At 37.3% G+C, this 12,723-nt stretch overlaps 1 protein-coding gene across 17 annotated transcripts in view; it reads left to right on the top strand.

Moving 5' to 3' along the window:
• Positions 1-12,723, top strand: part of MEF2C (myocyte enhancer factor 2C) — a 152,678-nt gene that overhangs the window by 129,499 nt on the left and 10,456 nt on the right. For 12 of the 17 annotated variants that reach the window (XM_030324428.1, XM_030324436.1, XM_030324395.1 and 9 more), the window contains exons 7-10: positions 9,132-9,304; positions 10,866-10,889; positions 11,778-11,907; positions 12,503-12,638. In XM_030324428.1, the coding sequence (XP_030180288.1) occupies positions 9,132-9,304; positions 10,866-10,889; positions 11,778-11,907; positions 12,503-12,638 (463 nt within the window). The remainder of the gene's footprint in view (positions 1-9,131; positions 9,305-10,865; positions 10,890-11,777; positions 11,908-12,502; positions 12,639-12,723) is intronic. The other 5 variants (XM_030324502.1, XM_030324484.1, XM_030324509.1 and 2 more) reach the window with 1 other exon arrangement.

The raw sequence follows: 12,723 nt of genomic DNA, 5'->3' as shown, positions 1-12,723 counted from the left end.
GAAAATACACGATATGCCTAGGATGACGTTACTGCCCTTGGGAAGTCTGTGAACTCCCATTTTATAGGATTGTTGTGAAAATCAAATGAGGTAATGATGCAAGGCAGCACCTAGCACAGTTTGCGCACCAGAGTAAGTGCTTGTTAATAAATGTGAGCACTGTCAGTATTACAATTATCTATGTTCTCGATTTCCTAAGCAAAAACTAAAGGTTAGTTTAATGTATTCGCAGTAATAGTAAATGTTCAGTAAGTGAGTAATGCACCAGTAGGCTTCGCAGAGATGTCTGCCACGGCCCCTACCCTCAAGGGTGGGAATAAATAAGATATATTAATAAACCAAAGGCAGAATCAGAGTGCAGTGCAACATACTTCCCTTTGAACATTATCATCTTCTGATGTGTTTGTAGCAGTTGTGTAAATGTTAAAACCACAAGTAATTATTCTTTCTCTTCTGTCACATTCTCTCTAATTTGTACTGTCTCAATATTTTTGTTTATAAAAATGACTGAAAGAATGAGCGATTGTGTCAATAATGAAGACACCCCCTCATTTTTAGCAAAGAGACAGCCCCAAAATCTCAAGAAGTGAACAATTAAGTGAGTCATAAATCTATCATTCATTGTTAAGTGCAATTTTTTTAAGATAGCAAGGTTCAGTATCATTTTTATGGTGCAATTAAAAACTATCCCTTCAATAAATCAGTAGTCAAAGTAGAATGATATTTTGAGTGCCTTTGTGCATTGAAAACATCAGGTTGTCAGATTCTTCCTTATTTGCAAATGGAGCTTTTATCCCGAGAAATACAAGGATGCGTTCTAAATCTGAAACATCTGGGTTTTGTAATAATGTAGTAGAATCAGCTTGTGTTCTGGATTCAAATAAAAACTGTCCCACTTACCGACAAGTCACAGAAGCTCCCTAAACCTCAGTTTCCTTATCTGTCAAAAATTGAGAAGATATTGTCTGACCCACATGACTGTTAGGACAAAGGAGAGAGTGGTTCGCCAAAACAGACCTGCTTTGTGACAACAGACTCTCAATCTTTGGAAAAACAACTCAGTGAGAAGTAAAATTTCTTTACTTCTGCCTCACAATCCAGAGCCTATTGTATGTGCTAAATGTTCAGTGCTCAGTATCTAGTTGGCCAATAGACTGTTAATTTCACAAAAGATACTAAACAATACACATCCAAGAGACATCAAGGACAAGTGGGGTAGATATGAAACCCGTGAAGGTCTGGTTCAGCATCAGGGTGACATGGTCAAGCAGAAGAGGCAAGCTCTTTTTAGAATGTCTACTGCCCTCTAACTGGTACAGCCAAGAATAGTCTTGGCTTTTGTGTATTCTTGGAGTATTTTTCTAAGAATACACCACAAAAGACACTGAGGTTTTACAGGAGTTTCTTCATAGTCTAACATTATGCATTATTATATTATTTCCCTAAGAAACCCTCAGATAGAGTGGAGACTTTATTTTATGTTTAAAAATCTGTAATCAGGAGTCTTTACCAGGATAAGAATCAGAAAATTTGCTTTGCCCCTATTCCACAGGAGGCATATTGAAATTTTCATCATTCCCAGATTTCTGACCTCCAAATGTTTTGTGGTTGCCTTTTGCCTTAGAGCCATCCCATGAAAAAGATCTCCTTTTCCCTCAAAAAAAAAAAAAAAAAAAAGATTGTGATTCACAATAGCTGAATAACATAGTTTCTAGCACTTTTAACAGGGTTTCAGGCATTCAGGGCACAGTGAGTGTAAGACTGAAGTCTAGAAGGTCATAATATTTTTCTACTAAACTATTTTAAGTGTATAGCTTCCAGTAGAGCAGTGGGTTGTATGAGCAAGTTTACTGTATACAATTTAAGGTAATTGTATACAGTAGAAAGATGTATGTTTGAGATATAAAACAATGTCCTGATATTGGAAACTAACTTATCTTAAAACCCTTAAAAACTCAGATATAAAATTAATTGATTGTAGTGAGCATTATTATCTATGTGGCACCTTTAGTTTAACGAGACTGTATGCTGTAAATGTTTTTAAATTGTTCTAATGCAAACAAACAAACAAAAAACAAAAACCCATGTTGATAAACAAAAACTTTTGCTGAAGTAAAAGCAGAAAATAAATATCAGAGGTTCAACTTAATGCTTTTCTATGGCGGTTTGCCCAAAATTCCAAAAAAACAAAAACAAAATCAAAGATACCATTAACAAATTACTAAACAAAGTCAGTTTGATACACCTATGTATTAGAAATTATTTTCTAGGTAACAACTAATAACAGATACTATGAAATACTGAGCATTTCACTATCGTGTTAAGTGGTTCTGATGGAAGCTGGTCTCTTAAATTGACAATAGGTACATAAATGTCTCTACCCTCCATTTCAGGGAGATAATTGACTAAAATATTACAAAATCTGCCTTTAAGAGCATATTTAATCATCCACTTGAAATAGCACACTGAAAGTTAAACAGTTGTTCTGGCATTTAGTGTTGCTAAACCCAATATTTCCTATTTGTAAATATTTATTTATCCAGGAGACCAGAAATGCGGTTCGGAACATCACCATTCTGTGCCTCTTTGTATAAGTTCAGCATTTTCTGAACCAGCAATGCCATTTATGATGGCCAAGTTGACCATGTTCCTGAAGTTCTCACATCACCTCTGGCTTAGGAAGACCCTGTAGGTCTCACCTCCCAGGTCTCAGACTTGACTTGTTTCCTCTCTTCCTTTGTATTCCTGTAATTATAGGGTGAGATTTGACACAGAAGGGTTTTCAAAATCCCAGAATGTGACCAATTCTCAGGGAACAGGGCTCTGCTGTGCTTCAGAGCTTGGACTCTGGACACACTTCTGGTTCAGTCAGGGCTCCACCAGTTAATAGCTGTTTGACATTGGGCAACTTGCTGGACCTCTCTGTTGTCATGTGTTCTCGTTATGTAACACAGGGATACTATTAGTACCTGAGGGGGTTGTCATTGCAAGGATTAAAGGTGTTTAATATCCATGTAGAGTTAACAAACAATTATATAGCAGTTACTAGGTGCCTGGTACTATTCTGGGTCCTCAATGTGTATGCTTGATGTTGTTGATACTATTGGTAAATAATACTCTATGAAGTATTTAATATTGTTAATATTATTGCATGGTCATATTGGCACTGGCTGCCTCAGGCAAGTGTGTGAGAGTCTCTGATTCAGATTACTTTTATGCTTCTCTCACACTAATGGAATCATTACCTAGGGCTAAGAAAACTAAGGCTCAGTATGGTTGAAGGAATTCTAAATCCAGAACCTGGGTTTATCTACTTTATCCTCTTTTGTCCTTGACTCCTGTCTGCCTTGCAGATCTTTCCAACCTGGCTGCCTTACTCCTCATGTGTTCTGTGGCAGATGAATCCTAACTAGCATCCCTATAGCAGTCTAATCTCTAATCTACCCCTTCCGTGGACACTATTTCCCTGTCACACGGTTAAGGATGTCATTTACCACTCACAAACTAACTTCTCCATAGTATAAAGTTTAGTAAAAGTTTAGTGTAAAGTCTAGAGTATAAAGTTTAAAGTGTAAAGTATAGAGTATAAAGTATAAAGTTAACATGATCTGAGAGGTTTGTGTTAGTCAAGCCTACTTTTCCAGCTTCTGAAGGCTACATACTCTAAAACCACCAATATTGTGTCCTCATGGGAACACTCATCTCTCTCCAATACAGTTGTGACTGGGAGATCTGTTATGCATTCTCTCTCTCCAGAAAGTCTCTCTCTGGACCATCTAATAAAATTCTATTCACTCTTACTTACGACCCTTCCACCGTTTTTTCCTAGGATATCATGCAGTCCATCTTTTGGAGGAAAGCTCTGTATGAGTAAATTATTTTTGAGAGTTATAGAGACAACCTATGGCAGTAAACATAAGCACTCATCAGTATAGAAGAAAAGATGCAGGGCCTCAGAGTTCCCTTTTTCATCAGGGAAAATTTCTACTTTATTTGAGTCTACCACTTGCGTTTAGCTAAGGTAATGTCCTGTGAAATGATTAACAGGTGCAACAAGTGAAGACACAGCTTTCAATTAACTCTCTATAAACAAATTTAGTAGTTGGGCACTTGCATGACTTCTTGACTTCAATATTACATGGTTGATGAACAGTTTGTCTCAATGGTGTCCTTGGTCATCAGCGTGCAATCATTACCTCAAATAAGAAATGTTCTCAAGTAGTGCATAGAGGAGACACCCTCGATATTTGAAATTAGCAAGTTACATATTACATTTTCAGTTCTCTTGTCACATTCCCTCAGTAACTTAACTTTAAGTGCCATTCCTGAATAATTCCTAATTTTTCCAGCATAGTCTGTGTATATGTTTTGCAGGCATCTGAAACACTTAAAGAACTAGTCTTCTGTGTGTATCACTGAAGATTTCACACTACACTACTACTAATTGCAGTAGTGTAGAAGGGAATGCATTCAAGGTGGGCTGCATTGTCTGAAAGGCTGTCTGAACTCTCGTGAAAGAGTTCAAATTCATTTAAGATGAATTTGAATTCAATGGGAGAGCAAACACTGCTAGAGCAAAGACTCAGGCATATCCAGAGGACTGCGAGCTTGGCTGTGGACAGTGGAAATTAGGTGAGATAGAAGGGGTCAAACTATGCGTAGTTCTGAGAGTCAAGCAGGGCCCTGGCCCAACAGTGTTAAGTATGGATGGAAAAAGTAACATGATAGAAGCAGCACTTTAAAAACATTTTTAGAGAAAATCTTGAGACCATACATCAGATTCATTATCACACATATGCACAAAAGTTGGCATACAGATTTAGAGGAGCTTACAGTGTGAAGCTCATCTTAAGTCCTGGCGAAGAACCTTTCAACTGGAGACCAGGGACCCTGATCAAAGACTTAGTCAAATGGTGATGAAAGCCTTACCGAGGATGGTGGCAGTGGAGATGGAGAGAGGCGTTTCTCAAGAAAATTTAACAAGATTTGGTATCTGATTGGGTAGGGAGCTGGGAGATGAAGCTAGTCAGACATGACAATTTGGGAGACTGAAAAAAAAGATTTTGCCAATGAAAAAAATTAGCCTCGGTCCATAAAGACTAGTTTCTGTTTTGTGCTTATTAGTTTTTCGTGCTTGTATTTATAACTGAAAGTCCTGGGAGGAAAAAGAAAAGATTCATGTCTAAACATCCAAGTAAGAGAAAGTTTTAGAACTTTGGGCTCAAAGAGAGCTACATACTCAATTGAGCTCTGTGAGACAAGGCAAAATGTCCTCCTCACAACATCTTAAGCCAGGAATATGTTCTTTGAATTTACAACTTCTTAAAATAGGAGTCAATAAAAAAAAAAAGCAGCAAGTGTTTTCAAGTTAACTGGAGAGAAAAAAATTTTTTTCTCCTAACACCACATTTCAAGTTTTGTATATTTACACTAGTTTTAATATGCATGTTTAGAAACGTGTAACCAATCGAGGTAGATTCTGTTATCCTTCATACAAATTATATTGTGCTTAACTTGTTTCATTTTATGTGAAACAATATTTTTAATCAAATCAAACTATAAAACGAACGGACTCTAAAGTTGGTCTGTTCTTCATTTTCTTATAATCTATAATCAGGAAATCCATTCACTCACGCTTTATAATTTTTGTGCTTTTAAAGTGGTCAGGAGAATGTGACATCTGCATACAGTCACATCTGAATTGATCATTGTCCAGGCAGAAGGTAATTTTAAAACATGGCATGAGGAAAGGTTGAATCTGAATATTAGAACATTACCGAGAAATTAACTTGAGTAATTTGCCACCTCCCTGACCCCCGACTTTGAATGAGACCGTTCTCTTTGGTGAATTTATCTTAAGGGAGGACAACAGCCTCAACGCAGGCCACAGCGTTCTGAGCGAGGAGGCCCGTGGTTTCCAAGCCAGTTTAAATGCAGGCTCTTCTTAGCAGTAAACCACACGCATGTATTCATCATTGATTTTCAAATGATAGGTTTCTATATCGCTGGTTTAGGATCCACAGTCTTGCATTCCTGAATCTATATTATGCCAAAAGAATAACAACTTGGTGGCTGGAAACAGAAATGGTTATTATACGGCTCCAAAATGCTAGCTGGCACAATATGCTAAAAACAGCAGAAATTCACCGGTAAAAGGCAGAATTTATTTGTTCTTAAAAATAACTTTGTGCTCTAAAAATATGGATTTAAGAAGTGTCATCGTGGTTCAAAATATTTTATATTCAAAATGTAAACACCTTAAAATATGTGACTAATCTTCTAAAATGGTATAATTTCCAAATAACAGGAAATATTCCAAGAGAAAAATAGAATGCTTTTCAAATCCATTTTTGAGGCATTTATTGGATGAAAAACTATAATATATGTTTACTTTTTTTTTCCTGCTGCCCTAAGTCATTGTTTAAAAATGTGGGCAGAAAGATGTAGGCTTTGTTGGAATTTCTCAGAGTTTACTGTAGAAAAAAATTTTTTTTTTTATTTTCAAAAAAGAAACCTTTTCTCAGAGCCTCTGTGAAGCATTTCCATTTTCACACACTGGCCCAGTGTTTGTCATATCACAGGACAACACATTTCACAAAGCGGTTTTACTTCCTTTTAGCAAAATAACTCCTCCATGCAAACCAGTATTGGCATCTACCAAGCCAGGGTTTTAGTTTCTTCTGATCTATTCAAGCTTCATTGCACTGCTTAACTGACTTTTTCCCCCCTTCTTTTGAAATTACCCACCTAATTTTCCATTTAATTGTTTATTTAAACCAGATCTCACGCAGGCTTAACAGATAAGTGACATATGTATTGAGTGTATCAGACTGAACTTCAGCTGACAGGAAAGTGTAGTGCACATTTTGTCTTCGTTCTCTCAGTCTCTTTTTATCCAGTAGAATATCTTAATTAAAACTAGAGCCTTAACATATTTGCAAGAATGATTCAATTAAGACACATTAAATATAAACTATTTTGTCAAGAATTTTTGTAAGTGAACATGTTCTTTGTATCTCTCCTAGTGAAATAAGGTAAATGTAGTTGTTTCATATGATAACTTTTGCCACCAAAAACTATCCAAATTAACTGGAAAAGAAAATTTTGGCTGTTGACATATTTAGCTGGCTATAGAGGATTTAGCTTCTTTCAATGAAGTTTTATTATAGAAGTAATTTATATTCAAATTCAACCAACATTTCCTAAGCAACTTCTGTGTACTTGACACGTGTTTGGGGGGGGGTTCATTTATTTTTAATCCCCCCCCAGTAACTTGGAGAATTTTACGGATGATCCGATTGACAGATTTAATCTTGTAGTTATTTGTTATATATTCAGCCTGTTTATTCATGCATAAAATGAGACAGGTAAATGAATGGGATATGAAGAACAAATGTGCTCTACACAGTGTGCCTCAAATGTATTCTAATTCAAAAAATGTTTCCCTAAATATTTCCTGAAATATGCCTGTGCTTTGCCTTCCCAGTCCCTCATCACCTCTAGCTCACACCATCAGTGCCCCATACTCCCAGGCCTTTCTAATTACAGGATACGCCAGGGCCAGTAGATCTCTCTGTCCACTTAGAGGCCTTTGTCCTACTTCTGCTCTGTGACCTTCACGGATCTGCATTGCCACCATTTACAACCAAGGTGTGTCGGGCTGGAATCCAAGATCTCCACGTCCCTCCAAGGTCTTCGACACTCCTCTCTTTTTAGGAGTTCCCTTCTAGCCAGATTGCTCACAGTGCCCCCCGACTCGTGCTCTGTAAATTCCCACCTCAACCCTTTCCCACAGCCCAGTCACAAGCCCAGTGTGTCTTACTGTCCCTTCTCTTTTTTCAAGGCCCATATCAGTTCCTGCCTCTTAGGTGAATCTTTATTGGATAATCTCTTCCCTCCTGGGAACTCAATAACACTTAATCTGGATTACTCTGTGGGCATCTCTCCCTAGGCTGCCTTGTCTTGGTTTGTACATCTCACACATGTGCGTATTGGATTACCATAAAGGAATTGCAGGGCCTTTGAGGACTGGGGCCACGTCCTTGCCTCCTCATGGGGTAGCACACAGTATCATTCATCCTGGAGTAATAGACACTTGTGTTTTAGGATAATGATAATGATGACCAACCGTAACAGCGAGGTTTGATTGTCTCCTTTAAAGTGCTTCAGAAAACAAACATCTAGTTTTACAGCAAGGATTGTAGAGTCGGGTAGTGGGTTTCTCTACCCGAATGAATGAAGCCAACAGATGACATTCTGCCTCAGTTAATGTTGCCTCAACTCCTTCCGTAGCTTTTCCTGTCATGGAGCAGTATATTTTGAATTATGAGAAATGGCATCCTTCAGATATCCGTTTCTGTTAGTAGGGCGTTGAGCATCAGAGATCTAAGAAAACCCCTTCACTGTTCACATCAGATGACTATCCCTGTGCCTTGGTGAAGCAGTACTTTTGGAGGCATCAACCCTTCATTTCAGCTCCTAAGTAGGAGTCCTGCATTTTGAAATTCTGTGTGAACAGGAAAGCAAGCTGTCAGGGTCATACACGGAACTTGTGAGGAGAGCAAACCCGACATAAGAGGACCAGAGGGAGAAACCACTCAAAGAAAAGGGGAAGTCAACAGCAAACTGTGGAAGAGCCTACTGTCCCTGCATGTCCTCGAAATGATAGTCTTACTGGTATGCCCTCTCTTCACTTAAGGACACACAGACACACAAAATAAAACCCAAACCACTGAACTGAAAGAGTGAGTCACGCCAGCCCAGGCCTTTGCCAAGCTAGTCAATTAAAGTGCAGGGCAGATTCTGTGCTTTTCTTAGACCCTGAACGAAGACGGTCTGACTTTCTTCCCAAATTTTTTTAATGGAAAAAAAGTATATGCTGATTTCTGAGCAAGTTGGTATAGATTAGCTGTCTTCTCGTTAAACATTTTTAATCTTCCTTTAGAGAATGTTTAAAAAAAAAAAAACTAACTGGGTTACCTTCACGTGGAGGCTAAGTTGGTCATCCCACAGACTATTTTATAAGTCATACCCTGTTAAACTTTTATTTTTCATCTCATAGAGTGTATCCTGTAGAAACATTCTTGAGTCTAGATTTCTCCCTGAGGGCTTTCATTGTTTTGTGTTAACAGGGAACGGATATGGCAATCCCCGAAACTCACCAGGTCTGCTGGTCTCACCTGGTAACTTGAACAAGAATATGCAAGCAAAATCTCCTCCCCCCATGAATTTAGGGATGAATAACCGTAAACCAGATCTCCGAGTTCTTATTCCACCAGGCAGCAAGAATACGATGCCATCAGTGGTAATGCGAAACTACATTTTAAATAAATGTTGATAATGTTTTGTATATGTTTTGCTGTTTTTGTATTTGTCTAACATTTTGAATTACTTAAGTGCTCCTAGAAAATTAACATATCAATGCTATTGCTGGAGCCCTGTTTGTATTTAGCCATTATTTCTGGTAACTGGTTCGCATTTCCCTTTTCCATGTTAAAAAAAAAAACAAACAAAAAAAAAAACCAACATCCAATAAACTTCACTATAAAACTGGTGTTCTGAGGCAAAGAAACCATTTCCTTTTAAGCTCTCCAATTTATAATTAGAAAAAAATCATTGCTTATTACTCTGCTTATGTTGCATACAATTTGACCAATGGTAGAATCAAACTCACAGAATAGGGAGTTTCATAACAGATTTTATAATGTTGATCTAGTTATGTCCTCAAGGTACTGACAACCAAAAATCTTTTCCATAATTTCTACATGAACATTCTCCTGTGAATTGGCCATTCTTTTCTTAGGTATATTTCAGTGATAATGCTTAATACATCATGTGCCTGTGCTCTGCCTCAATTCATATTTCCATATATGTGCTTCATGCAAATAGCTACCTCTCAAAAGCAAATTGTTTTAAAATCCTACGCATTATGAGAACAAAGGTTATATTTTACAACAACAAAAAAAGTTGACACTGTAAGAAAAAATTAAATAAGAAATAAATAAATAAGAAATACAAGCAACATCCCCGGACTCCATCATTTGTCTTTCTCCTGGGTCTGCAGGCTAAGATGAAGATAATGATTGTGGGGCCAAATTCAACAACAAAGAGACTTACATCAGTGTTCTCCAAATTAGCTTTGCTTAAGAGCGAGAACATTTAAAACCAAGATTCGGTAGACAAATTTAGACCATTCTGCAAACACATTTCTCTTTTTTTCCTTTCTGTGCTCTGTGGCAGGCTTCACGGTAAAACAGTCCTGCAAGCTGATTAGTTTATTATGGCACAGTGCAGATTAATTTTGAATATCAACCCCCCCCCAAAAAAATCACATAATACGCAACATTCCCTTCGGAAAGGACTGAGTCTAATAAATAAAACCTCCCACGGGGCCATAGCCAAGCAGTGTGGGCCATACAGGGCAGGCTGTCTCTATCAGCAGGTTTATTCCAAGTTCCTTAAAACTGATGTTCTCCCAGGAATCCTGTGAGTGGTCAGTACAGCCTCTCACTGGTGGCCAGGTGCAGGTCCCCCCCACCCCCGCCTCCAGCGCTCCATGAGTGGAGTCTCAAAATACAAGCTTTTTTTTTTTTTTTTTTTTTTTCAAAACGTGGTAATGAAATAATGAAGTTTGAGACACTGACCTGTGCGGAAAACTAGATAGATTGTCTTCACATTTGAGACAAACCGCTCATTAAGTGAAACAAAGAATGTCTTTGTAAGGAGTTATCTTTAGAGTCTGGGTTTTAAAATTGTTTAAACTGTTGTGTCTATCAGAAGATGCTTTGCCTTTTGTTGAAAAGGTTTTGCCCAGTTATAAATATTTACAGACACTAATTAATAAAACTCCTTCCCCATGCTCTCAGTCTGAGGATGTCGACCTGCTTTTGGTAAGTAGAAAGAGAACTTCCCTTAAATGATACATGTAAGGAGAAACCCAAGGTGACTTTTAGGTGGAGTGGCTCTAGCAAAATGGGAAGATATCGGAAGTTACCATAATAAGTCAACATTAATTCTGTTTCGGGGCCATTAATTTCAAGTACCACACACAGGTGAAAAGAATATCAGGGTATTTATTTTTCTGTCTCAACCTTTGTAAGTAAAGACCATGTTTTCAGTTTATTTTAAGACCTGATTTATAGTAAAATTCAAACGAAAATAATTTCCTTAGTTATTTAAACCACGAGGATACTTATTTTTCTAAGAATTAAAGTCTCATGATCTTTAAATGTATGTGAATCTTTAATCTTCTTGCTGTAAGTAGTTAAATACACATGTTAGCTGGTTTGCCATGTAGTTCTGAGGGAAGTTTAGAAGAATCTGAAAAAAGTGGTCAGAGCGCCACCTGCTGGTCAGAGTATAGCATGAAATGTGCCCATCTGCTCTGCTGTATATAGAACTGAACATAAAAACCACCATGGTTGATTTTAATTTTTTTTAATTTGCATTTGAATAAAAACTGAAACAATGGAAGTACAGTATACATATTTCATCAGTTTTCAACATAGTCTGTTTTTACTCATAATAAAGCTTATGGTACTTGTTACTAGTTCAGTTGCCTAGGAGATACTGATGTAATGGGTTACTATGGCAACAACTGGTCTCTTGAAGGATTGTAAATGATAGGGTTGGCAGAGTTCATAGAGACACATGTTAAATGATTAATTTCAGGAGATTTGTACCAAGTTATCTCGTTATGTGCAAAACTAATACTGAAATCTAACATTTTTAACTTTTAAAAAATTCTGTCAATAATGTCTCTTTATTTACTTTAAAAGAATCAAAGGATAAATAACTCCCAGTCTGCTCAGTCATTGGCTACCCCAGTGGTTTCCGTAGCAACTCCTACTTTACCAGGACAAGGGATGGGAGGATATCCATCAGCCATTTCAACAACATATGGTACCGGTGAGTAGCTTTGCCATGTTCAAATAGTACATTAAATACTTTTTATTAAAAAGCAAGATGAAAAAAGATACTACCTTTCAGTCTGTTAGGAAGCTTCAGGTAGTACCTGTGGCGTCCAGAGACTGTATGTTACCTATTTCTTGCTCAGACAAAATAAATATCCATATTTTTCTTTCTTAAGTGAAAGTTTTTATTAACCCAACCTGAATTCAATATAAAAGACCAATTTCAAGGAAAATGAGCCATTATTTCTTGATGTAATAGAAAGCTCACTTTCTTAGAATTGTTTAAGACAACATTTCTAGATCATCAAATATGTGTATGCTGTAATGCCGGATTGTACTTCTAATAAATTAAAATTTCAGGCGGTTGTCCTTCAAAGCTCTCGTGGAATACTTATTTTTCAGTATATGATATGTATCTCTTTTAAATCAAAATTGCTCCTGATGCTCTATCTCCTTCTCCCCCCCCAAAATGAGAGAATTTATAATGATCATTAAATAGCACTAATAGAATATTTTTAATTGGAAATGTTTATTTACCATTTTATAATTTCCAAATTAAGTCTTTTCCCTTATTTTATTTGTTCATCTAGAGTACTCTCTGAGTAGTGCAGACCTGTCATCTCTGTCTGGGTTCAACACCGCCAGCGCCCTTCATCTTGGGTCAGTAACTGGCTGGCAACAGCAACACCTACATAACATGCCGCCATCCGCCCTCAGTCAGCTGGGGTAAGCAATATTATTTCTCTCATAAAACACTTTCAGAAGGCATTTTTAAGTGACAAATGGCAATCTCTAAATACTGCGCTCTAAG

This window comes from Lynx canadensis, chromosome A1 (assembly GCF_007474595.2).
Source record: "Lynx canadensis isolate LIC74 chromosome A1, mLynCan4.pri.v2, whole genome shotgun sequence".
In the NCBI taxonomy this organism is placed as follows: Eukaryota; Metazoa; Chordata; class Mammalia; order Carnivora; family Felidae; genus Lynx; species Lynx canadensis.
The sequence above is the reverse complement of the archived record's forward strand: the minus strand, read 5'-3'. Positions and strand labels throughout refer to the sequence as shown.